Here is a 26,990-nt window from a genome sequence, read left to right as displayed (position 1 = left end):
TGTTATGAGTGAAAAGGTGGATATGACGTCATTTTAGAAAAAGATGTGGTTGGGTTTTGAAGTTTGGAGCAGCACAAACAGTTAACCATGGGTATATTTTCATGTGAACATTTAGCTTTATGCTAAGCTAAAATGCTATTTCTACATGCCTTTTACATGCACGTTACCAGCCACGATTTTATTATTTCATTGTTTTTTCTCTAATAAGACCTTTGATATTAGGGTCAAACATATAGTGCAAAAACTTTACTTTACAAAAGATATTTAGGCTTTTTTCAGAAAATATATTTTTAATAAATGTGTATTTTGTCTTGTAGTTGCGGATGTTTTTTCCCCACATGTTATAAAAAAATTGCCGATGCTGAAGAAGTTATTCTAAGTATTCAGAATACATTCCTGACCTTCAGTAATCTAATGCAATACATTACAAATTACATTTTACAGAATGTATTCTGTAACCTGTTGTCAAATACATTTTTAAAGTAACCTCCCCAACCTTGTGGCTATGTTCACACAGTCACCCTTGTGAAAATCGAGAGTTCATGGCAAATTTGCAGCAAACTTGCGAAACTTTTTACATAGTTAGCAAAGATTTGTTGGAGGTTCAACACTACCGGCGAAGAGCAGCAAACTTCTGGCTAACATTTGCGCCGAATCAAATACTCATTTAATTTGCGGCAAGTTTGCTGCTAGTTTAGATTTTTTGTAAGTGTTTGGGATTGACAAGCGAATTTAATTAACAGGTATGAGACTTGAAATGTCCTATTCATACAACAGTTTACAGTAGCAGTTTGAATACTGTCTATATGTAGGAACAACCGAAGTCAAGCCTGAATGCTAACAGCTGTAACCATAGTGACAGTAACTAAAGTAAATATCAAAGATGGCAATGACCGTAACACCGACAAGTCTAAACACAATTGACACAGCGTTATTAACTGAACAAGTCCAGTAGAGGTCGGATACGCCACACGAAACATATGAGACACAATCGTGTACAATGTAGCGTGGCTCTCTAACATTATATGACGTAACTAACAACTAGGTGTTCAGTACGGTTCCATTTACACAGCACAAGTTTGATGAGAAAGTGGTTTTGAGTCCTGAAAATTGGCAGGTGTCAGTTTGGTTATAGAATGCAGTTGTCACTCTTGTAAATAACCAAACTTTGTGTGAACGTAAACGTATTAAGCACTCAAAACAGGACTGACAACCGTATTCTGCTGCGGTGTGAACGTGGCCTGTATGAGACTTGGCTGAAATTCCCAGGAGATCAGCAGTTACAGAAATACTCAATCCAGCCCATTGGCACCAAAAATTATGCCACAGTCTAAATCACTGATATCCCATTTTTCCCCATTCTGATGGTTGATGTGAACATTAACTGAAGCTCCTGACCAGTATCTGCATGATTTTATTTACTACACTGCTGCCACATGATTGGCTGATCAGATAATCACATGGATGATTGTTGGTGTCAGATGGGCTGGTTTGAATATTTCTGGGATTTTCACACACAACAGTCTCTAGAATTTACTCTGAATGGTGCCAAAAACATAAAACATCCAGTGAGTGTCAGTTCTGCAGATGGAAACTCCTTGTTGATGAGAGAGGTCAATAGAGAATGGCCAGACTAGTTTGAACTGACGAAGTCTACAGTAACTCAGATAACCACTCTGTACAATTGTGGTGAGTAGAACAGCATATTCAGAACTTGTGAAAGGCAGCCAATCAGATTAGAGCTTGTCATATAAAGAAAGTGCTTGCTGTCTGAGGCTGAGAATACAAGTCAACTGACCTAGCTACATTGTTCTTCAATTAAGGAAAAGTTTCTGAAGAGGCCTAATATGAGAGGTGGGAGGGGCCACTCTTTTTTTTTAGGCTTTGATAACATTAATCTGATTGGTGATAATGTGAACAGGCAGCTTTGGGATGATACCTTTCAAGATACCACCATCTTTTTCCATTTTTTCACAATTTGGCTCATTCTTCTTCCTCTTATTTTTAACTCTCATCCCAATAGCCTCCTGTCTTATTTGTATTTATTATTTTTAAAAGTAGCTGTTATTCACTTTGGTCACAGGACCTTATTTTACTAACTGTCCCTAATGCTAGAACTAATCTTGGCAAAAGTGTTATGTACTGTGCTCCATTGGCTTGGACTGCCTTCCAAGTTAGCCTAAAAAAATGGAAAAACTTGTCCCACTAAGTGTTATTAAGTCATTGATGAAAGCTTTTGAGACTGATTCTTTGTTCTGTCAATGTTTTTAACTAGTGTTGTTAAGTTTTTGATTGTGTTTATGACTTTTTATTTGTTTTATGTTGTCTGTTTGTAACTGTGAAATGACTTGCTGCTGCCAATCTTGGCCAAGATGTTCTTGAAAAAGAGATTTGTAATCTCAAGAGCCATTCATGGTTAAATAAAGGTAAAAAAAAAATGTTTTTTTTTTAATCCGTGAGACTGTCTGTGTTTGCGTGAACATGTCATGTTTAGACATGGAGGAGGGAGTTTGCACTTCTGTCTGCACCCGAAGAGGCAGAAATGGGAGTTTATGGTTTGTGCGGTGTCCCATGAGCCTTACATGGTGTAAATTACATGGAGTCAGGGGCATTCACTCCAGCAGAGATGAGCACTGTCCCCTTCCCCATCATCAAATCCACTGAGATATTTTTGATAACATTAGGTTAATAGGGATGGGACCTGTGCGTTTTGTGTGACAGAAAAAGAGATAGATAAGAAATAGAGCAAGAGACAGCATGTGGGTGTGTATAAGAATATATAATATAAAACTTTTGGTTGTAATCTGATCAGCATTAAGTCTGGTCACAGTGGCCATTTCACTTTGACAAACATTGCAAAAAGATCATGCTGTATAGAAGACAAAAGTTCTCCATTCTACCATACCTTGCACGCTTCACTTCCATTTGTAAATCCAAGTGAAAATTGACTCTCAGGAATGTCAGCATTAATTAATCAGAAGATGCCTTTATTGTGGCACAGTGCTGTGGCAGAAGTCGATGGACTCTTTAAAAATGCATGAAACAGGGACCTGAGCACTCGGTGCACACTACTAGCATTATGCTAAAACACATGAAGATACTGTTCATAAAACTATCATCAGTTTGCAGGTCACCTTCTCTAGATATTTTTAAACATACACCTCCCTATCCTATCTGATCCTATTAATTTAATATGACATTTTATTATTGTCAGTGGTGCACATAAGCAAAGTCGCTGCCATTTTGGATTTTGGAGCTTTTAAAGATTTTAAAAAGTGTCTGACTTCTACTAAAGAGACCGTTTGTTCAGAAACAAAACATTATGGCTGCATCCAAAAAAAATGCCTTTGGAGGCTATATACAGAGGAAGAGAGGCATCAAGGCACTTCTGAAGCCACGTCTGAACTACCAACATGTCTCTGTAACGAGGCTGACAGGGAATGACAGGCAGATGAAGAGATGATGGTGCGAAGATGAACCCAAGTGCAGTTTTTTTTTACAAACATGGAACATTCAATCTCAAATACACAGATGGACTTAGGGTGGCAAGGAGAAATGTTCAGCATAAAGGGAGATTGTGTATGAGGAAAATAAGATAAGAGAGAAGGATTGCTTCGCCTGTAGTCAAATGAAAAAGTTGCTTGTAAATGGGGAAGATCTGTAGGCCTGGAATAATTGTTTAATAAATATTCCCTGCAATAAAATCTTTTGCATGTTGATATTGGATTTTCTACACATCTGGGAACACTAAAGGGTTCGTTCATTTGAATTTTGTGATTTTGTCAATATGTCTTCTAGCTTTGCATTTGCATGGCCAGGGTTAAACAAGCAGCCCTGAAAAGTATGAGTGGGTATGTGTGAGCATGTAATTCCTTTCCTCTCGCTTCTCATCCTCCCGTCTTATTCCCTACGCTGCGGAGTGAAGTTATTGCATGTGACGCGCTCAGCAGTAGGAGGGGGCTGTGCACTGAAAAAATTGCATTACTCCACAAAGCAGAATACTAGGGGAACACGATGAGATGCATCTCGGCTTCTTGATAACACTGGAATTATTTAAAGTAGAAGAAGGGAGGGAGTGGAGAATATTCTCCAGTCTATATTTAGATGCAGCAGAGCAAACAGGCACAGCTTCTCTCTACTTCACATGAGCTACGCGGTGGGCTATACTGTAAGCAGATGGATCTATCTGTCTCTGAGCTTTACATTAAACAATTGAATCAAAGAGGGAAAATACATATCTACAGGGACTAGTGCTGTCAGTCAATTCCATGTTTTTTAATCGCAATTAATCGCATAATTTTACATAGTTAATTGCGATTAATCGCAGATTTTTACAGTGCTGAATTTTACCCTAGATAGTTTTTCCATGTCAAAATGCACTTATTTCCTTTTTACGAAAGAAAACAAACAATATGTAATAATATAATGCTTAACATTTTTCAAACAAAGCCTTGTACAGTATAAAGATAGAAATGCACTAAAATATCACCAATTCAAGTAACATTAAATGTTTCCCAAAATCTAATTGGGAGGTTGACGTACATGCTCATTGCAATAGGCAATAAATCTCATCCTCCACAAACTGTGGCTATCTGCTTTGCTACAGCAATCGTGAAGCCACGTTCATGATTCACATCAGGGTGTCAATGACAACATTACACGCCACTTTGAACTATACACGAAAAGCTCTTGCAAACATTTCATTCTGCAATTTTGTGATACAGTAGTAAAGACTTGACATGCTTCTGTTGTAATTAAATTGCGCCTTACAGAGGCTGCACAGTAAATGATTTCTGTCACAAGTTCCATCTGGGCTTGTTGTGTACAACAATAGTGTCACAAGGTCCTTTCCCCATCATTTGAACACTGACACAGCTGTTGTGTGTGTTTGTGGTGTGTGCATCAGGGTAATGACTCCGGGCGGACACATCGCAAAGTTTTCATTCTACTCTGGCCAGTGTATGTGCATTTACAGTGTGCAATTACAGAGGCCTCTACCACGAAGGTCACTGAATGAACTCAGGGTTTAAGGATTGGTTTTAGGTTGACAAATTCAAACCAGTCCAATCAGGTTTAATTGGTACCATAATGCAGCACATCAACTTTCTCTGTCAACTCTGTCAGTCGATCCACACTTTAAAATTAGATTGCGCGCTCGTGCACATGAATGAGTCACGTTTGCAGCGCACAACCAATCATGTGAGAGAATGCGATTCCCTTCTTGCGAGAGACACCGCGGGATTTACCTCTCTGCTGAAAGCTTATAATTATGAAAATAAGTATTTAAATTCATTTAAACTACAAAAGACACTGTTTTAAAAAATATATCAAATAAATAAAATGCATTTACACTGCTCAAGAGTTCAGCATGAAAACATGAAGACTTAAAACACAGTACAAGATATAACTGTAAAATTATGAAGTAATTAAAGACATTTACACAACAAGAAGAAACAACGGCTGCTACGAGAGCTCAAGAGGACTGCTGCAAACAAATTCTTAATGTGATAAAAAAATATAAAACAGCTGGTATAAGTGAATTTATATAGGCCCACAACAAGAACAGCCTTGTTCATTTTTAAATATAAAAGCTTTTATATTGAATTGAAAACTTTATAAATCATTCAAAACTATTACAGATAAATATAGGCTACTGTTGATTACAAAACGAATAGAGAGTATAAAGATAAAAATTGTCCCTAAGTTTATTTTCCTTTTTCAAAATCTACCATTTAGTATATCAAAAAGTGTTTTTAGACAATGGAATAAACTTTTTATAAATTATATATATATATATATATATATATATATATATATATATATATGGGATAAAAAGAAACCTAGAATTAGTCTTAAAATTCTTAAAGGTGCAGCAAGTTAAATTCAGAGACCCTTGTTATTAATGACACCTGTGGCCGTTAAGTGAACTGCAGCCATCTACATGTTGCTCGTGACAGCGACAGGAATGTGAGCATCAACCAAAACAATGATGTAACGTACAAAGAGACTGAACGTGATTCACCGCCATCATGCTAACAGATGAGGTACCATAATTAAAATTACACAGTTATGATTGTTTTACTACAAACTTTGAGACTGTATATTATATTTGATTCTCCAGTGCTGGAATAGGACTAAAACAATGTGTGGATATACTGTAGGTCTGACTATGTGAGACTGTAGTTTGAAGTAATCACTTTTATTTGCATTGACTGCATTTATACGATAGCCTGTGTCTGCATTAGCTAGTTAGTCAGCTTTATCAATAGCTGTTAGCTAAATTTGGTGGATAATGACAGTAGCTATATATTAAACAGACTGTAAATTATAAATATGTTGACACAATTCAGTACTGATTTATGTTACATTAATCAATGGAGCTTTTTGCATTATCTTGAACATTGTCTAGCATTCATTTCATGTGTTATTGTAGTTTAACTTGCTGAATAATTACATTGACATTATCCTGACTTTTAGTATAAAGAGAAGATTGTTTGAAAGTTATGAAGCAAGGTAGCTTGCAATTCATCAGCGTTAGCAGGAAAGATCAAGTTATCTAAAATGACACAGATCAGTCCTTATGGCACTATATTTCACATGCTTTGCAGTTATGTAAGCTCACCTGTCCAATAAGAAGAATGCCAATTCAGGGTCAGTTTTGATCCCCAAAACCGAACAAAGGTTCCTCCAGGAATCAAATGCCCTGCTGATGTTCACTCTAGTTTTCACTCGACCACGATCATATTCCCGCTTCGCCAGATGGAATTCAGTAGATAAATATTTAGTTTTTTTTGACTGGGCTGGCAGCAAGTTTCTCCGTAAACTCCACAGGGCTAGGGAGGAAGGGCATCCAGTGTCAACGACTTTGTGAACACGACTGGGGGTAAAAGGCACACGTCTTCACTTCGGGGGAGGGGAAAGGCACAATGCGTAAGCGGGGCCAGGAACCAATCATCAACCCGCGAGGGTTTAGGGCGGGGCGAAGGGTTCCACTCTAGCCCGTCACTCGCAGTAGCCTAGGCAAGCATGGCCGTCAGCTGCATATCAGACTGAACCAGTCCACTCTCCGATGCTGCAATCGAAAGCTCATCCACTTCGCAATCTTTTGCGAATGAGATTGCGAACTCGCCTGAGACGAGCCGGCGGTCCCATCGCAGAACTCACTGGGGCAAACGAGCGTGCTGGGGAATGGGAGGTTCATGGGGGGCTACCCGACGGCGCGGCTCACATTGAAATCCCTAAATCGCTCCCAGTGCTAACTGACGTGGCCTTAAAACCGTAGGTAGAAGGACTGCGGCAGGGAGCCGCTGCGGTGGCTTTTCCTCTGAGGAAAGTCATGAATGCAATGTTGCCATAATCATGGTCTCACATTGAGAACATGACCCATCCACGAATGCTGTCCCCGCTTGGGCAGCACCCAAGCACATGAGGCAGCAATCGTGGCTGTGGGAAGCAGAGAGGTAACGATTGCAACCAGGAAATATACACACTCTTTAAAAAGATGCTCTCCGTGAGTGTCACTCTTCTAGAAGGGAAATATACTCTTTTAGAGGAAGAATATACTCTTTTAGGCTTCTGAAGCGCCCAGGGGCGTTCTCTGCACTCAACTGGTGCAAGAGGGGGAGAAGGCGCTCTAATGCGTTGTAAATCTAACAGCTTTTGTAGAGGTGTATGGATCAGCGGAGGAATTCATTTTGCTGAAACACAACTGCTCGGCTCTGAAGAAAATATCTGAATGAGTGGTTGCCAGTCAGCTTCTATTATACCCCTATGTCTGATAAGAAATACAATACACAACAGACATACATACAATGCACAATAGAAATACATAAACAATTTTTTTTAAAAACTCCTTTTGGGTAAAATGCCATTTTCCTTAAAAACTGTACAAAATATATTTAGGGTAATCAGAATAGCAGCTTGAAACCCCCACAACCGAGCATATTTCAGAAACACTGAAACTTCACGAATTCTTATCACACAAACATGAAACATATGTCTAAAGAAAGCTTAAAATGTCTACATTTAAATAAAACAATTCAAATTTAAAACAAATATTCTGCTGCAATGTAATCTGTATGAAACAAAGCGATGTACAGTTTTTACCGGTCTATTTCATTATCTGTAATGTGATCCCACCCACCAGCAGAGCGTGCCATTCATACGCTAATGTGCTGAGATGATCAATGCAAATGTACACGCCCCCGACTGTGAGGTTTAATGTAAACACAACTCAACTTTTCTGCGTGTTTGTAATGATACACAGAGAAAGCTCCAGGATATTATGGAAGATTTAACATTTTCCTCAGAAGAAGAGTGGGCAACAATTTCAGACAAGTAAGTCATTGAGTTTTCATTAGTTGACATGCTATTTTATATAAACATACATATGTTACTTGTGGGACTGTTTCCAGAATGCCAGCCAGGATTCAGGGTATTGTAATTTGAAATATGACTCCTAATAAGCAAGTTTTAGTTACATTTAAATGCTGTTTCGGCTAAAGCACGTATTTAAATTATATGCTATATAATATAAATATGATATGTAATATGATATAAAATTATATGGATGTTTAGATTATATTTTAAATAGTGTTTATAATGCCTCATTATCATCAACAAAGCTTGTGCTTGCAAATATGTGATAGGGTTAAATTAGTAAAATGCACTTTAAATTTGCCCATATTAGAAAATAAGCATATTATAATGATTTCTGAAGGATCATGTGACACTGAAGACTGCAGTAATGATGCTGAAAATTCAGATTTGATCACAAATTGCATTTTACAATATATTTAAAATAGAAACCGGTTCTTTTAAATTGTAAAAAGAGTTCACAATTTCAATGTTTTACTGTATTTTGGATCAAATAAATGCAGTCTTGGTGAGCAGAAGAGACTTCTTTTAACAGTAGTGTAGGTCTAAAATTAAGTAAAGTCTTTATGTAAAGAAAATGTATAGTCAGATTCCTTTAACTTAAAACTTGATTTTGATAATTTAAGTATCCTCACATTCATTCTCTATCCCTCATTGACAGGTCCAGGGGAGGGGTCTTTGTCTCTCATGTGTGAATAACAATCAATATTCATGATAGTTCACACCTCCTCGCATATTACCTTTCAACACTAAAAGTGTCTTACAAAAGTTAAATGACTATATTGTTTTGTTTGAATGAGTGATCAGGATGGTTTTCACATAATTTTTTAGCAAAAACTCTAGGCTACAAGAGCCAGTTCTCAAAAGTCTTGTGGACAATCTGTTATATGACCTTATTTCAGTGACTTAAAATTTTTGCTTTTTCAAAAACCACGCATAAAGTTATTTTCTCAAAAATACAAACCTCTACATGCATGTACATATTATTGTAGCCCAGTTTGTGCTGAATACAGTGTTATCAGACTTTAGCCATTAATATGTTTTTAAGCAACTGAAAAAAGCACAAATGTCAAAGCATGTCAAAACTTCTCCAGGGCCCAAAACACCCTCAGTCTAACACCCTAAGTCTAACTGAACCACAATGGTCAAATAATCTATAACAAAATAAAGGGAGTTTTGGCTATAACCAAGTGTATATTTAATAACTACAGTACTACTTGCTTGCTAGAAATGGAATCAAAAATGGGAAAAAGTTAATAAAATTTTGATTTATACACAAAAGGGCTGTTTTGTGTCAAACAAAATGCACAGGATTGTGGGATTTCATAGGCAGTGAAGGATACATCTATGCTGCTTTCAAAAATAGTTTAGATGAAGGTTGCTCCGTAGACCGGATGTGACCAGAATGTTGGATTCGGACGTGCCTTGATCCCTTCCTACCTCCATATACAGCCTCTCGAGGCAGCATTTCCCCAGTTTCAGATGCAGCCAATGTAAACAGTGTTGGAGCATTTCTCTATAAATTAACATTATGTTTTTTGCATTCACCTTGATAGTGTGTTAAAGTACAACATGACAACAGGCACATTTGTTGTGTGCAACAAGGGTTATGTTTTGTCACATCTTTGAGTTTTGTTCATTCTGTTTAGTGTCTGGTATTATCCTAAAGCATAGAGCAGCCATTCAGACAACCCACCGACTAGTCAATTTGAAAAACAGTTTTGCACTTCCCTATTTTGTATAGGACAAAAGAAATGAACAGAGAATTATGGTCACACATAGACAGAGTAGATGGACAAAATGATCCTCCGCCATCAATCCGGCATCATCTGAAAGATTATTACTTTTCAGGACTTTACATGTGCTAATTGCTTTAATTACAAGCCTCTAAATCAGTTCACTTTAATTACATTTAACCTACTCTGTTAAGGCAAGCCCACAGCTTCCTGTGAATGTCACGAAACTGCAATTACTGTGAGACAAAGAGCTTCTACTAAATAAAGCACACAACCACACTGGTCTAAAACAATACTATATAGACACTTACACTGTATCTAAATACTATATTGACTTTATTGTACTGTAAATCCTTTATAAGTACAATTGATATCTAAGTTGAAACTTTAAGTCCATATTTAGCTTCAATACATACCATGCAACGCTCTATGTATTTTTCTCTGGGTAAATAGCCCCTTTCTGGTATCCTTGGAAGTATTAAGTTAGATAGAGTGACAAGAATAAGTATATGAACCCTTTGGAATTAGCTTCAAGTACAGTATACATCGCGTCAACAATTATTAGGCAAGTGAGTATTCTTATGTGAGATCTTATCATTATTTCCATGCAAAATGTCCAACTCCAAACCATATAAACTTATTGAATTCAATCATTTTCAGGTGATATGTATTTGTGTAGGGAGGGAGGGTGTGGCGAAAGTGACCTTGGGTTAAATTGGCCAAAAAAGATTTTAAAATGCCTTATAGATGGATGCAACACTCATGAAATAGCTAAGCTACCACCGTAAAATCAAACATTTTGTTGCGAATAGTCAACTGGGGTGCAAACAAATCGAAGAAAAGGCGCAAATTAACTGCAAAAGTCTTGAGAAGAATTAAATGTGAAGCTACCAGGAACACATTATCCTCCAGTGCCACCATATTTCAGAACTGCAACCTACCTGGAGTGTCCAGAAGTACAAGGTGTCAAGTGCTCAGAGACATGAACAAGGTCAAGAAGGCTGAAACACGACCACAATTGAATATATTCACAAGTTGAAGCGTCAAGATTGGGCAAAGAAATACATGAAGACAGATGTTTCAAAGGTTTTATGGACAGATGAAATGAGTGACTCTTAAATGGACCAGATGGATGGGTCAGTGGCTGGATCACTAATGGACACAGAGCACCACTACTTCGAGTAAGGCACCAACAAGGTGGAGGAGGGGTACTGGTATGGGCTGATATAATTAAGGATGAGGTAGTTGGATCTTTTTGAGTTGAAGATGACCTGAAACTCAACTCCCAAACCTACTGCCAGTTTCTGGAAAGTACTTTCTTCAAGCAGTGGTACAGGAAGAAGTCCTCAGCATTCAAGATGTCCATAGTTTGTATGCAGAACAATGCTCCATCACATGCATCTAAGTACTCCACTGCTTGGCTAGCCAGCAAGGGCCACAAAAATGCCCAAAGATGCCTCCTTCCTCACCTGACTTAAATCCAATTGAGAACTTGTGGGCCATTCCCAAATGTGAGATTTACAGTGAGGGAAGACAATACACCTCTTTGAACAGCATTTGGGAGGCTGTGGTTGCTGCTTCAGTGAAAGTTGAACATGAACTGATCAAGAAACTGACAGACTCCATGAATGGAAGGCTCATGGCAGTTATTGATAAGAAGGGTGGCTATATAGGTCACTGAATATTTTTGAAAGGCCAAAAATGTTATTTATTTGTCATTTTGTGTTACTTATTTGTGGCAATTACTCAAAAAATTTAGAATAAACAATTGAGCTGGGAGAATAAATTTTTGTAATTTAGTTGTGCACACTAATAGTTGCCTAATAATTGTGCACACTAATATATTCCTCAGAGAAAGACAAAACTCACGTTTCCTTTGTTAAACATTCAGGTTTGAGGTTCAATAACATTTTGGATTGACTGAGACTATTGTGTTTGTTCAACAATAAAATTAATCCTGAGGAATACCATTTACCTAATAATTGTGCACGCAGTGTATACACCAATCAGCCACAACATTAAAACCACCTGCCTAATATTGTGTAGGTCCCCGCTACCAAAACAGCGCCAACCCACATCTCAGAATAACATTCTGAATATGATATACTTCTCAGCACAATTGTACAGAGCGGTTATCTGAGTTACTGTAGACTTTGTCAGTTCAAACCAGTCTGACCATTCTCTGTTGACCTCTCTCATCAACAAGGCATTTCCATCCACAGAACTGACCCTCACTGGATGTTTTTTTACAGTGGCTCTGACTGGGCCACTCCAAAAGGTAGATTTTTTTAAAACATTCTGTAGTGTACTTACTTTGATGTTTAGGCTAATTATCCTGCTGCATCAGCTATCTTCTACAGAGCTTCAGCTGGCACAGCCCCCCTGACATTCTGTAGGATATCTCGATAAACTTGGGAATTAATTTTTCCCTTGAAGATGGCAAGTGATCTAGGCCCCGAAGCATCAAAGCAGCCCTAAATAATGATGTTCCCTCCACCGTACTTCACTGTCGGGATGATGATTTCATGTTAGTATGAAGTGCTCTTTTTATGCCATACGTAGTGCTTCATGTTCTTGCCAAACAATTCAACCTTAATTTCATCAGTCCACAAAACATTCTCCCAGTAGCGTTGTGGAGTGTCAGTGTGGTCTTTGGCAAACTTCAGACATGCAGCAATGTTTTTGTTGGAAATCAGCAGCTTCCTTCATGTGTCCTACCATGTACACCATGACTGTTTATGTTTTCCCTATAGTAGACTGATGAACCAATGATAACCAGTTCCAATGATTCCTCAAAATCTTTAGCTGTAACTCTTGGGTTCTTTTTTACCTCAGTTCCTTTTCCACTATCGGGCCAGTGCGAGCCAGGGCTATCAACTGGCCAGCCGGGGTCAATAGCCTTGGTCCTTGAGCTGCGAGACCAAAATCAATCTGCATTCCCACCATCGGGCTAATAACTCCGCAGCGTTGCCCAAAAACCTGTCTTTAATACACACACACGCCCCGCCCATTTCACAAGCAACAGGGAAGCTCAAGCTGAGGTATCATCTTATCTAATTATCTAAAATATCAAGTCTATATCAAATGTAAACAGCAAGATAAGTTAGCGTTGACAACTCACCGACTGTGACTGCCATGGTGTCTTGAGTGGTCTCTCCACTAACGATGTCCCAGCACACTGTCTATGAAAGTTTACCGAACCATGGAAAGTCATTTCTTTGGGCACAGCTTTGTCCTTTGGCCATTTTAATGGATCTGTACTGTAGCTGCTTTTTTTTCCCCAAACTGTACCGTTTTGCACTGGATACACAACCTGGATATTGACCTGACATTGAACCCACCTAAGTCTTCGGCTGGCCTAGTTTGGCCCAAGGGTAATCAGAGGGCCAAAGGCCATTGGCCCAGAGAAAGCCCAGAGGAGGCACAATAAAGCCCCGGAAGTGACAGCTGGAACACAAATGGCCTTGGCTCATTAGCATGACCTCATTTGGAGTAATATTGGAAACGCAGCTATTGAGCATTCTGTGGTGTGCCCTTTGAGTGATCTTGGCTGGACGGCCACTTCTAGGGAGGGTAGCCACAGAGATAAATCATATCCATTTATAGACAGTTTATCTAAATGTGGACAGATGAATATCTAAGGTCTTCGAGATAACATTTTAACCCTTTACAGCTTCATGCAAAGCAACAAAACATGGTCTTCTGAAAACTCTTATTAACAAAGCATGGTTCACGTCAGCAGATGCATCTTGTGAAAAGTTTTTATATACAATAAAAACCACTTGACTTGAACAGCAAACTCAAAATGTGAGTGCTTTTTATAAGTCATAGTATCTCTAAACCACACATCCAATCTTGTTTCGTTAACTGGATGCCAGGTTTGCCAACTCTTAATTCGAATTAGCTTTTGTTGATGTCTTTAGCCTATGGGGTTCACATATTTTTTCCTACCTACACTGTGAATGTTTGAATGATGTATTCATATGTACAAGAACAATACAATAATTTGTGTGTGTGTGTTTTTAACTGATTGTATTTGTTCATTATTGTAACTTCAAACAAATCAGATTTCAAGACAAATTTATATATACATGCACGTAATTCCAAAGGGTTCACATACTTTTTCTTGCCACCGTGTAATGCTTCACAGACAAGATTAGCAATAAGTTTTCTCTTACTAATGTCACGTTAAGACCTATGATGAAGTTTATACAGTCTACTGTATACAGTTCATGTTTAACCCCCTGCAATGCCTTGCCATATTTACTTTCATTTTAAGTACATTATTGAAGTTTTTTGTTTGTCTTTACCTTTGAGGAATGAGCTGATATTATTTTATGTGGTAATTGACAGGAAGTCACATATGCTGTCCATAGAGTTTAACTTGAATTGAACCCAGAACATTCCTTTGCTACTTAAATTAGTGCAATTAAAAAGTAATTCTCCTTTTAATGTCCACATTACATTGTAGAACCAGTCTAATAATATTAGTCACCAAAGAGCTATTAATTTTACACCCCTAAAGTAATAAAGTACATAATAAAATGTCTGCGTTCAAAGACTTACCGGAAAGTAAAGTAGCAGAGCTCCAAACATTATCGCCTCCAACAGAATGAGTCCTGACGCTCTGATACTCTGAAACACATGAAACAACACTGCATTGGAACAGTTCTCTTTAAATTATTATCTTGCTATAAATGGGTCAGTGAAAACTATCCATCTATGACAAATGCATAACTTATCCCTTAGGTTGCACAAATGCATTCTCCTTGGACTATTTTAATGCATTCACAGGGGTAGATTCACCCTTATTCTCTACAAGCAGACGCTTTGGCCTGGAATAAACCCTCTCGGTTTCAGAATAACATTCAGAACTTGATTAACTTTGAGTCTCAAATCAGTGCACTTCAATATACTCCCACACTGTGCATACATTTCCCAATGTACTTATAAATATGAAAATGGATGAAATTCAACAATCTGCACAACACTTTTTAAATATGGACACACTTGACTGAATTTATGTTTTTCATATGTCTTTTCATCTAAAAGGCTTATGCCTAAATGCATGAAATAATTTTTGGGAGACAAATATAAAGTGAATTTCTTAACAAAACTACATTAAAATGATTGGATTTTAAATGGATGAGTCAGACGAGAGTGTAAAGGAGAGCGGACAGCAGGGGTGTTTATAAGATTTGACAGGGTCTGGGTCTCAGGCTAATACATCAGGAGCTTGTGTGGGGGTTTAAGTGTATCCTCCCCATAAGATTATTATAATTATTTTACATCTACAAGAACAATTTTCAAGCATTTTGAGATAACAGTTGAGGTCAACACAGATCTAGTTTTCTACCCTATAAAGCCTAGAGTATCATTGGATTCATGATTTCTAAGGTCTCTACATTATCTATATAAGTATTATGAATACGTAGCTGAATAACCCATGTATGCAATGCACTAGATATCTACTGCCTCCTGGTGAACGTTTCCAAGCTCTTCTAGAAGTAGAAGAACTTGTAATATCATTTCCAAAATGTCCGTCTTCGCATTGTTTCTTGTTTTGTCTTGTCATGTCTTTTTTTTTTGTGGTAAAGTAACCGTAAAATTAATATTTACATTGTAGCAAATTTTTCTAAAGGATTATTTACTGAATTAAAGCAACATGTGCTGAGTTAATATTTGGTTACATTTACTTATATATATTATATCCACCACAACAAAAAAATACAGAGCTTTTAAAATACAGAAAAATATTTCTTATAAGATATATTTAAACTGGGAACCGGTATATAGTATATTTTATTTACAGTATATGCAACCGGCTCGTTCATTATAAAGATCTCATTGTTTTACAATACACAAAAATAAAGCAAAATTTTTATAAATTACAATTTTGTGTTTTTAACCTCAATATATAGTTTGCTTAAAATATTTATCACGATTACTAATCATGATAATTCTGCCCTTTGAGATTTTTTTATTAAATTGCAGGGCTGCACTATTTGGGGAAAAAACAAAACTGTTGCCACTGCTTAAATATAAATTCTAAAATAAAATAAAAAATTACATTAGCAGCTCTCATCACAAGGCCTTAAAACTACAAACCAGTGAATTAATTATTTTAACCAAAATGAAGTCATGTTTTGCACATGCTTTACTTCCAATATAAGGGAACACTTAAGTTCTCTTTAAAAATAATGTATTATTATTATTATTGGAATAAACAATAGTCATATATTTCTGTAATACGTTAGCAAGCGGCAATGCTTTACGGTCTCAAGCCTTTATTTTGATGGGGGAAAAACAGAAGGAAGTGTGTGTGTGCTGTTTCTGTTGACAACAGCTTTGACAAGATCTGTGCTCCGTCCAAACATCCAAACAAAACCCTGGTGCCAAAGGGTTACTTTAGATTTTTTAGACACTTGTAATGGCCAAACATACTTGAAATTACGGCATATATTAGTGCAACTGAAGTAAATCTTGAGTGCTTTTTAACGTGTTCAGCGAACTTTAGCGACACGCACGAACCGAACACAGAACACAGCTGTTCTGTTTATATACATACTGACAGCACAAGATGAATTCATGGCTATCGACCACAGAACAACTCCAAGGAATTTGTGCTTCGGAATGTTCTTTACCAACTTTAAAGAAGCAACTTTTTACATTTATAAAACTTTAATCAGGTAAACGGTTAGCCATGTGGGGAAGCCTGACTGCCAATTGAGTTTTGAATTAGAAAATTCTGAGGGGACCTGAAACAGATCACGAAGCGCTGTTCAAATTGCTCTGCACTGCGTGATGTAAACCAGACAGCAAGAAAAAAAAATGGCTTTATGCTATCCTGATGATCACAGGACATTGTCCATTAACGTTGCGGATAAATGGTCCATGCTGCGTAATCCATTCGATTTTTTTATGTATTTTTTGATGTGATAAATGGATTCACCAACTTAATATTAGATTCTGACATTACTTTCCACTCCCTGTGAGTTTGGAACACTGGTTGGAATAGGGAGAAACCTATATTATGTGTCTTGGGACATAACACTGACGCACACACCACAAACAAACAGCAATTATGAGTTAATGATCAAGTGATGGAGAAAGGACCTCTTACAAAACAGACCCAGATGTGACAAAAACAATTGCACCTTGCAGCCTTTGTGAGGTGGAATTTAATAACCTCTTATTCAAGTCTTAATTATCCCCTTAAAGACAAACACACGATACAGTACACGGTGCTGATGACAAACCGCTGCGGCCAGTTAGCATGTTGTCGACTATCACGCGCAGTAACTTAAGCCACAGCCACATGGCTCACTGGAGTGAAGCATCAGCAGGAGGCACTAAATGCATTTTTGACAGGAAAAGAAGTGTCTCTAGAGTCAAATTTCAGCACTTTCAAAACCTGTGATTAATCGCAATGAACTACTAAAAATCACACGATTAATCGGGATTACATATTTTAATCGACACACATGCTTGTAATGTTATGGTCACTATTTAATTTGTGTTATTTCATAGTTTAGATGAATTTACAATTCTTCTAAAACATATTAAGGACTGTATGTAGAGGGTGTTTAATTGACATGAACTAAGGTGCATTTTTCTGTTTAACACTACGGCTTGTATGTTTTGGTGGAGTTGTTGACTCAAGTGCATCTCATTTGAAACTGAAAATGGAATTCAATTGGTAGGCAAAAGGTGAGCTGTCAACTGCTTTCTGATGTCGAACAGCCAATAGAAAGTGCTTGACAGTGTGAGCTGAAAAAGAACAAAATATCTAATCCTAACTCTGTTGCTTTTATTTAGACTTCTCCAGCAGTTATGGATTGCTTTCAGACAGTGCCCAGAATGAGCGTGCATCCAAATTAAAATGTTGGCACTATCAAAACTGAGTGCCCTACATATTGACAGACTAAACGGCGTCTCGCTGCAGGGATTAATGAACCGCTCTCACTGCAAGTCACTGCGAAACCAGTCCACTATAACTCACACTACAGACTACATGTCTACTCAAATCGAGGAAGTAGGGCATTCTACACACTTCTCAAATGCTCTTTTTACACATCAGTGGTGCGGTTGTGATACGTAAATTACTGTCTGGCGCCCACAATCTATCCACTTATCCTTAGATTCTTCCAGACTGAGAAAAACCTTTAATGAATCCAGTTAACAAAGAAACAATATGGAGTATAAAGTGTGCAATTAACTGACATCCACAAAGAGCAGGTCAATGTTAAGCTTCAACTTCAACCTGTATGACTAACATCCGTCAAGAACAGGGTTTACATTACTGATTTAAAAAACAAAACAAATCAGTGTTCTAACCTGATATGACTTTCTTTCTTTTTCTTAACACAAAGGGAGTAATTGTGGAGAAAAAAAAATTCTCAGTGATGTCATACAACCCTAGAATAAATGAGCTTTTATAAGGTTAAGTCTTTATTTTAATGTGAGTGTTGATGATTTCCTATACATATTGCAAAATTACAATTCATGTCTTTAGGAGTTAAACTTGTTTAATGAGTGCACCTTTAATCAGTTCATGAACAGACATGTATATGAGACAATACTACCATCATTCTCTGTGAATGCCAAGATTCATCAGGGTCAAATTGTGAAAGAATGGTTCAGAGAGCATGAGGAATCATTTTCACACATGCATTGGCCACCACAGAGTCCTGAACTTAACCCCATTGAAAGTCTTCGGGATGTGCTGGAGAAGACTCTCCCGTCATCAATACAAGATCTCAGGCAAAACTGAATGTAACTCTGGATGGAAATAAATGTTGTGATGTTGCATAAGATTGTCAAACAATGCCATGACGAATGTGTGCCGTAATCAAAGCTAAAGGTAGTCCAATGATTTATTAGCGTGTGCAACTTTTTTTTGGGCCAGGCAGTGTACTTACATTTGATTAAATACTGACAATATTGCTTGCAAATAGTTCAAATCTACTTACTATTTTACCTATATTTGTGTGTTCTGCGCTCTTAAGAGTACTGTGTCATTAGCATTGATTTAGCTAATGCCAAACTCTACTAAAATCAATAGTGAGTCGAGTCAACAGTGCATTTTGCATGAGGATATGACTTGCAGTTGCTGCCTATTCAACGTGTTTCAAATTAGCCATGTATGATGTTGCCATCTTGGCTTGAATGTTTCCTTACAAGGTTGTTGTCTATGTAAGCAGTAGACAGTGATGCAGCTCACTAGGTTTTGGAACAGAGTGTCTTTAATCAGGTTTAATTGTATCACATCCTCCAGATGTCTTCCTATTTAACTCAGATAATCTTTAAATGTACCAGATGCTATCTCCTAGGCACGCCACCTATGCTTTTGTTTAAATAAGTCACATATTTCTTCTAGTATCACAGCATTAACTGGACTGGAACTAAACTAGTATGCCTAATATACACATATTAGATTACAACTCTATTGCATGACAGTATCTAAAAACGTCTCTGAAACTTCTATTTTCTAATGTCACAGGATATAAAATGTCACCTAATAGGTAAGCTATGCTCAGAGTACGAGTGACTAATTGTAATGTGTCTCAGCATGAGAACACCCTGGTGTCAATAAGAACAGGATGTGCTTCATGGAAACAGTTGCCTTGTTAATGAGCTCCCTCCGGCAGCACGCACTCACCTTGTTCCTGCGGAAGTGATACAGAAGCACCATACTGATGAAGTCCACCAGCATGCACAAGCCCTGGAACGAGAGCACAGCCACACGCAGGGTGCTGTCGCCCCGGGTCACACAGGGCGTGTCGTCCTTGCAGAAAGTGCAACCCTCCTGGCAGGGAAGACACTGGCCAGAACTTTCTGGAATATCCCTGTGATCTGTCAACCCTTCAGTGCCCTTCCTACCTACTTTCCCTGAAAAATACAAAAGAAAAATATTTATCTCGGTTATTATTGCTTAAAATTTTCCATTTAGTTTGTATTTGTATTTTATTTTCCAGTTGTCCTTTTAATTTAGTTTCTTTTCTTTTTACTCTGTGACTGGTATGCCACGTCCACACTAACAGAAACAGAGCTATTCTTTAATGGATAAGTGGATGCATTTGAAAACACTGTCTTCGTGTTGTAGTGTAACACAAGTAACACAATGACAATTGTGTTTTAGACCGAACATGGAATGCAGATTTTTCACCTGTGCAATAAAGGGATTTAAAATATTTCAGATGTTTCAGTGTAGACAAGAAACTTTTCTGCCCTTCCGGCCCCGTCATCCCCACTTTCCTGAATCTGGGAGGGGACAGGGGTAGGGAAACAACAATAATAATTAAAACATAGGGTACTCACTGTAACAGAGAAGTACCCCCACAAAAAACATGCGGAGAGGCAGTTGGAGAGAGAGAGGATAGAGAGAAAATCACTTACTCACCGGTTCTCCGATACGCGTACCTTGGTCCTCGGCCACTCCTCCACCCTCTAATGGATGACAACCGTGCCTCCCCGCGCAGATCGGAGGCAGTCCTCCGGCCCCTGGTGGACAGAATGCACCGCAGCATTCTCAGGGAACAGAAGCGGTTCTCCTGGCCGACCGCCTGGAGCAGGAGCCCCACCCCACTCGAGGTTGGCGGTCGTCACAACCCACTGCATTTAGCGGGTGGCCCTGACTGCTTCTGGAGGTCGGCTAGGAGCCCCTTCTCCCCTCACGGCCAGCGGCCGTTCATCCACTCTCAGGTGGCCAGGTTCCTCTGTCCCCCGGCAGATGGTCGCGGCTGCTCTGTTGGGGTGGATGGTAGTGCTGAGGACTCTACTATGGCGCATCCTTCCTCCGTTTCGGCACCGGTGTAAAGGGGTTAATGGAAAGGAGGAGGCGAGAACTAGCTTGACAATATAAATAATTTGGGGGGTTTTCCACTATGGATAGTACCTGATACCTTCTACCTTTTTTAGTACCACCTCGGTCGAGGTTCCAAGCGAGCCGATACTAAATGTGACGTAAAAATCCTGCAGATCACTGATTGGTCACTACCAGCATCACTGGATTTCCAACACGTGACATCAACCCGCTAGTTTTAAAGTTAGCAACAGCAATAACAGTATAATTTGATCACGTGACTTTCAAATTGTGAAAAAATAAAATGGCTATGCTCAAAACCAAGCCGTGGCCAATAAACAAGGTGCAGACGGATGAGCGAAACGAAAAAGTCTCTCAGGAAGTGTCTCCACACACAGCTACCACCAGACCTACCAAAATAGGGAAAAGTTACAAAAAATTAAAAGTGACTACATAACCATCAAGGAAAAGTGGAAGTGGTTCGACCAAATAGATGCTATCTAAACCAGCGAACAATGGGAGGGAGAGTGCCTGGACTGGTGTTGATCCACGATGGAGGATGGTATATTTTGTTATGTTAACTCTATACTCTACTTGAAAGCTTCACTTTATTTAGTTGACCAGCTACTGGAAAGCTTATAAAACAACCAGGACAATTTAACTGTTACACTTGTGTAAAATCACCATGCAACAACTGTTTTATGCAGCACATTAGAGCTAGTAGCTAACAGCTAGCAGTCATGTTATTGTTTTGGTCAGTCTGTGTCATGTATAAGATGATGTCACGGCAGTAGAGGTGGCGCAACTATGACGATCAGCCTAAAATCTCATCCACGTTGAGGTGGCACTAAACTGCAGTGGAAATGCAAGCTCAGAAAAGTAAAGGGAGTCGAGTTGAGGCAAGTCGAACCGTAACGTGCAGTGGAAAATTGCCATAAGTTTAACAACTTCCCTCCATTTTTAACCAGAAAGCGTGACAGGCTCATCGACTAGGAGGGAAATATCAGCAACAACAGTCACTAAGTGTGACACCCCCCACCCAAATCATGCTGTTCTGAGTCTGCTAGTGTGACGCCAGCTTAAATAATGAATAGAGTTTTTCTAACCTCATTGTCAAATCGTTTTGAGAATATTTAGATATTTTTACATATTTTTACATATTTTAGAAAAAATGTATTTATTTATTTTGTAGTGTTATAGTCTGTTACGTTTTAGTATTTTAAGGAGAGCAAAGCTTTTATATAGATCAAATGTATTAAATACAGTGTGATGAAACATAAAAATAAAATAACTCATTGTCATTTCTTTTCTACCTTAATTCATTTGAAATATAGTAATGAGAGAGTCATGAGAAAAATATTTTAACTTTTCCAATTATGTTACCTTTTATTTTACAGTTTACAAAATATTTCTGTTTTAAATGTTGTTCATGATTGTCACGATTCCCTTGTTGTCTGCCCTGGGTTTCACTTGTCATTGTTAAATGTACTACACTTCCCAGAATCCACCTGCCATCACCACTGCCATTTTGTTCATTGTTCTCACCTGTGTCTAATTCAGTCATCACTCCCTGGTTATTTAAGCCCTGCTTTTTGTTCACTTCTTGTCGTTCGTTGAATGTTGTCAAGCCTGATCTGTGTTTCCCTGCCTGAGTTCTTAGTTTATGTTTGTTTCCCCATTGAGGGTTTTTCCTTTGTGTTTGTTTAATAACTAAAGAAGCCTGCATTTAGATCCTCTCTCCTCGCTGCCTCATTCGTTACAGAACGAACGACCAACTATGGATCTAGCAGGGTTCCTCATGGAGCTGACACAGGCGGACTTGACTGTCCGGGAGTTCTCCTGTTTTTTCACCAACATGGCCAGTTGCACCGGCTGGGATGACCACACTCTGAAGGTTGCGTACCGGTTCGGTGTTCCCAAACACCGGTGGTGGGAACTCCCGGAGACTGCACCTGGCGGGAGTACGTGGGACTCCTCTTGGAGGAGTTTGCTGCCGGGGAACCACCTCTCCAGATCCCAGCTCCCGCCTCTGGGCTTTCCTCGCCAGCCACGGTGAGTGAGCCAACCCCCACGCCTGCCGTGGTCAATGAACCAGCGCTGCTAACTTCTCCTCCTCCGGGCGGATGGAGGAGGAGGAGGAGGAGGAGGAAGGCCTCTGCTCTCCAGCCTCCGCTAACCACGGCCAACCAGCCAATGCCTGTAGCCTCCGATGTCAGTGAGCCAGCGCCTGTACCCCCCGAGCTTCCCAGAGCTCCACCTTCCGAGCTTTCCAGAGCTCCGCCCCCAGAGCCTCCTGCGGCTCCGCCTCTCGAGTCTTTCACGGCTCCGCCTCTCGAGCCTTCCAGGGCTTCGCTTCTGGAGCGTCCTACGGTGCCACCTCCATTGGCTCCGCCTCTAGAGCATCCTACGGTGCCACCTCCATTGGCTCCGCTTCCAGAGCCTTCCAGTTCTCCGCCTCTAGAGCCTCCTACGGCACCTACTTCCACGCCTCTGCCTGCAATGGCTCCACCTCCCACGGTTCGGCCTCCTGAACCTGTCCTTGCCCTGTGGCCCCTTCCCAGGCCCCCTGACCCAGTCCCTGTCCAGTGGCCTCCTCCTAGGTTCCCCAAACCTGTCCTTGGTCTGCCTGTCTGCTCCCTGTGCCTTCTTGGACTGCCTGTTTTCCCCTTGTAGTCCCTTGGTCTGTCTGTTTGCCCCTTGTGCTCCTCTGGTCTGTCTGTTTGCTCCCCCCCCCATTTTTTTTTTTTTCATTTGTTTTTTTTTTTCTCTGAGGAGCGTCTGGAAGCCGCTCCTTTGAGGGGGGGCTATGCCACGATTCCCTTGTTGTCTGCCCTGGGTTTCACTTGTCATTGTTAAATGTACTACATGTCCCAGAATCCACCTGCCATCACCACTGCCATTTTGTTCTTTGTTCTCACCTGTGTCTAATTCAGTCATCACTCCCTGGTTATTTAAGCCCTGCTTTTTTTTCACTCCTGGTCATTCGTTGAATGTTGTCAAGCGTAATCTCTGTTTCCCTGCCTGAGTTCTTAGTTTATGTTTGTTTCCCCATCGAGGGTTTTTCCTTTGTTTAATAAATAAAGAAGCCTGCATTTAGATCCTCTCTCCACGCTGCCTCATTCCTAACAATGATAACATCACTGCAGTAAATATCACATGACTGACACTTACAACCAACCCTGCATTTATTTTCAATCACTTGCATGATATTAGCATGCATAAGGAACATGGCAACATAAAGTGAAAACATTCCTGAAAAATTACAGTAAATCCATGACATTTAAAGCTGTCCAGCCCTCCCCCTCCAGTCAATGGTGGTCTCATCAGCAGGCAGCTCACTCTGTTGCGCTGGCTGGGGTGTATGGGTGTGTACACACCATCTGGCCATCACTTTGATGCACCAGTCGTTTGACTCAGTTTCATCTCGCAACTTTTCATGGATGGTATTTACTTTGTTTAACCTTATTTTACATACTTTCACAAAATATATGTATTAATTTTCAAGATGCAAGGTGCTAAGGTGTTTTGGATCATTGTTAGAGTGTTGCTTAAGTATTCAGAATGGTAGATAGACAGACATAAAGACAGACAGGCAGATATATAGATAGATAGACAGACAGCCCTAACCTAACATTCATTTAATTAGATAAGACTTAGGCCAAAAGGGGTCAACATTAAAGGAAATACAATCAGCTGAAGGGATAATTGCTCAGTGAAGCAGATACAGGAGAAATACACTGAATACAGCAAAGTTCTCCCTGGAACACACTTATGAGAGGTCACTGGAGGAGAGCCAGAGAGGCGCTATCACAGATGGAGAACCTGTGGTGATGTCTGTCTGTTCTCTCTACCTCTTTCTACATCAGCACAGTGTAGAAGGAACATAGCTCTGATCTTACTGTATATCACATTATACACTTTGACTCTCAACACAATCACAAACCCATTTCAATTTCAAACACTATTTGCTGCTTTAGGCCAATTTGGACATGGTCTAGCATAGCAAGACTGTTGACAAGATAAAGTCTGGTCCATTTTGCAGCTTCTTCTAGCCAAGGACTGGCCACTGAGGCAAGATGAACCTTTGTTAACCGCTAAATGTGAGTTTGGTCAAGCTAATGTGATCTAACTGGGTAAAGAGTTAGGGCAAGGACAAGTTAAACATGTCGAAGCAAAGGTTACTGCCATAACAGAATTTCCTGTGCCCGCCACATGGCGTGAGCTACGGCGGTTTCTGGGTATGGCTGGCTAATACCGTAGTTTGTGTAAGAATTTCTCCACAGTTGTCCATTCTTTTACTAACTTCCTTAGTCCAGCGAAACTGTTCATGTGAACTGAGGACTGCCAAAAAAACATTAGTGAGTAGTAAAGCCTTATTGTGTAGTACACGTGGCTTGGCCGTGCCAAACTTTGTTAAACCTTTTAAGTTGGAGGTGGATGCCCATGCTGTAGACGCCGTTGCAGTGCTCCTACAAGAAGACGATGCTGGAATTGATCATCCCATCTGTTACTTTTCTAAAAAGTTCAGTAAATACCAGGTAAATTATTCCACTATTGAGAAGGAAACTTTGGCTTTCAAACTGGCTCTTCATTCCTTTGAAGTTTACCTTGGTTCGATTAGTTTACTATAACCGTGTAAAACGAACATAATCTGATAGTTTTTCTGTCATGCATGTACAATCACAATCAACGCCTTATGCATTTGTCTATGTTTTTGCAGATGATCTTTCCAGAGCTTAGTTATTGTGTTTGGTTTATGGTTATTCGAACAATACTTACTGTGTATTGTCTTTTTTGTTTTATGCCTAATTTGTAACAAGCAATATGTTTGTACTTAAGGGTAGGGGAGTTACATGTATGTATACTGGGGGAGAATTTGTCTGTATGTTTTCTCTTCCTTTCTCACACTATCACCTTCTTAGACATCCATCATTGGTTGCCCAAATGACATCATCGCTACCCAACCCCCACCCCACCACAATCAGCGTAGACCACGCCACAATAAAAGACACGATCATGTTTATTTATCAAGAAAATTCATGTTGGATCATAATTTCCTTTAGATATTAGGGCAAAAATCATATTCTTGATAATAATTTTTGTATTGTTTTCCTGTAAAAATATCTAAAAATCCTTATAACAAGATCAGTTTGATTTATCTTGTTTTAGAAACAACACTGCGTAAGATATTTATGTTTTTCAGAGAATGTATTTTTAACATGTGTATTTTGTCTTACTGTACTGACAGAGTTTTTATAGTCAAAACAAGTGAAAAAAATGCTGAAGAATTAATCCAAAGTATTCAGAATACGTTACTGACCTTGAGTAATCTAACGGAATACATTACAAATTACATTTTACAGCATGTATTCTGAAAAGAGGGCCGGTAAGTCATGTCACGTGAAATACATTGTGCTACATTTAGTCTTTATTTATGTTTGGACATATTAGGTCAGGGACGAGTCCACCCTCTGTAAGTTTTGTTTTTGATTAGTTAGCATAGTTTAAGAAGGCTTCTTTGTTGATGATGAAGAAACTTTTGTTTATTCTTTTATCTTTGTACTGGTAATAGTTAGTTCAGAAGTATAACTTATAACCTATCACTAGCCAGATTGTTTGTTTTGATTATTTAGTTCCTTTGGCACCACCCCATTCCCTTTTTCATCTCCGTTCATGCCTTTTTGGAGCAAAACAGAATTTTTTTTTATCATGAACTGGTAATTTTGAGTAGAAAATTAACTTCATAATTCACACAACAAGAAGTTACAAAACGTAACAACAAAAACAATGAAACAATGAATGAGATATAAATTTTTCAGCGTTCCTCAATAAGACTTTTCAGCTGGATTTCAGCACCCACGATTCTGACATGCAGACCCACACAAACAATTTCCTGTGTCTCTCTCTCCCATCTGCCACTGTCTCTTCTCATTAAGTACTCCCGCCGCCCCTCACTGGAATGCGAGACTGGTGTGGCATGCAGGTGAAAGTCATTAGCCACTTATCTTCCCAGTCTCGCTCTGCCCAGATGCTGCTCATCCCCAACCTGCTCACCACATACCCCCATCACAAAA

General features: G+C 39.2%; 1 protein-coding gene across 1 annotated transcript in view; it reads right to left on the bottom strand.

The window, feature by feature from the left end:
- gpr158a (G protein-coupled receptor 158a) overlaps positions 1-26,990 on the bottom strand; it is a 146,103-nt gene that overhangs the window by 59,392 nt on the left and 59,721 nt on the right. Inside the window, exons 4-5 of the mRNA XM_052113439.1 lie at positions 19,774-20,003; positions 14,679-14,747 (exon numbers count right to left, since the gene is read on the bottom strand). Of these exons, the coding sequence (XP_051969399.1) occupies positions 14,679-14,747; positions 19,774-20,003 (299 nt within the window). The remainder of the gene's footprint in view (positions 1-14,678; positions 14,748-19,773; positions 20,004-26,990) is intronic.

This window comes from Xyrauchen texanus, chromosome 41, assembly GCF_025860055.1.
Source record: "Xyrauchen texanus isolate HMW12.3.18 chromosome 41, RBS_HiC_50CHRs, whole genome shotgun sequence".
NCBI classification, from domain to species: Eukaryota; Metazoa; Chordata; class Actinopteri; order Cypriniformes; family Catostomidae; genus Xyrauchen; species Xyrauchen texanus.
The sequence above is the reverse complement of the archived record's forward strand: the minus strand, read 5'-3'. Positions and strand labels throughout refer to the sequence as shown.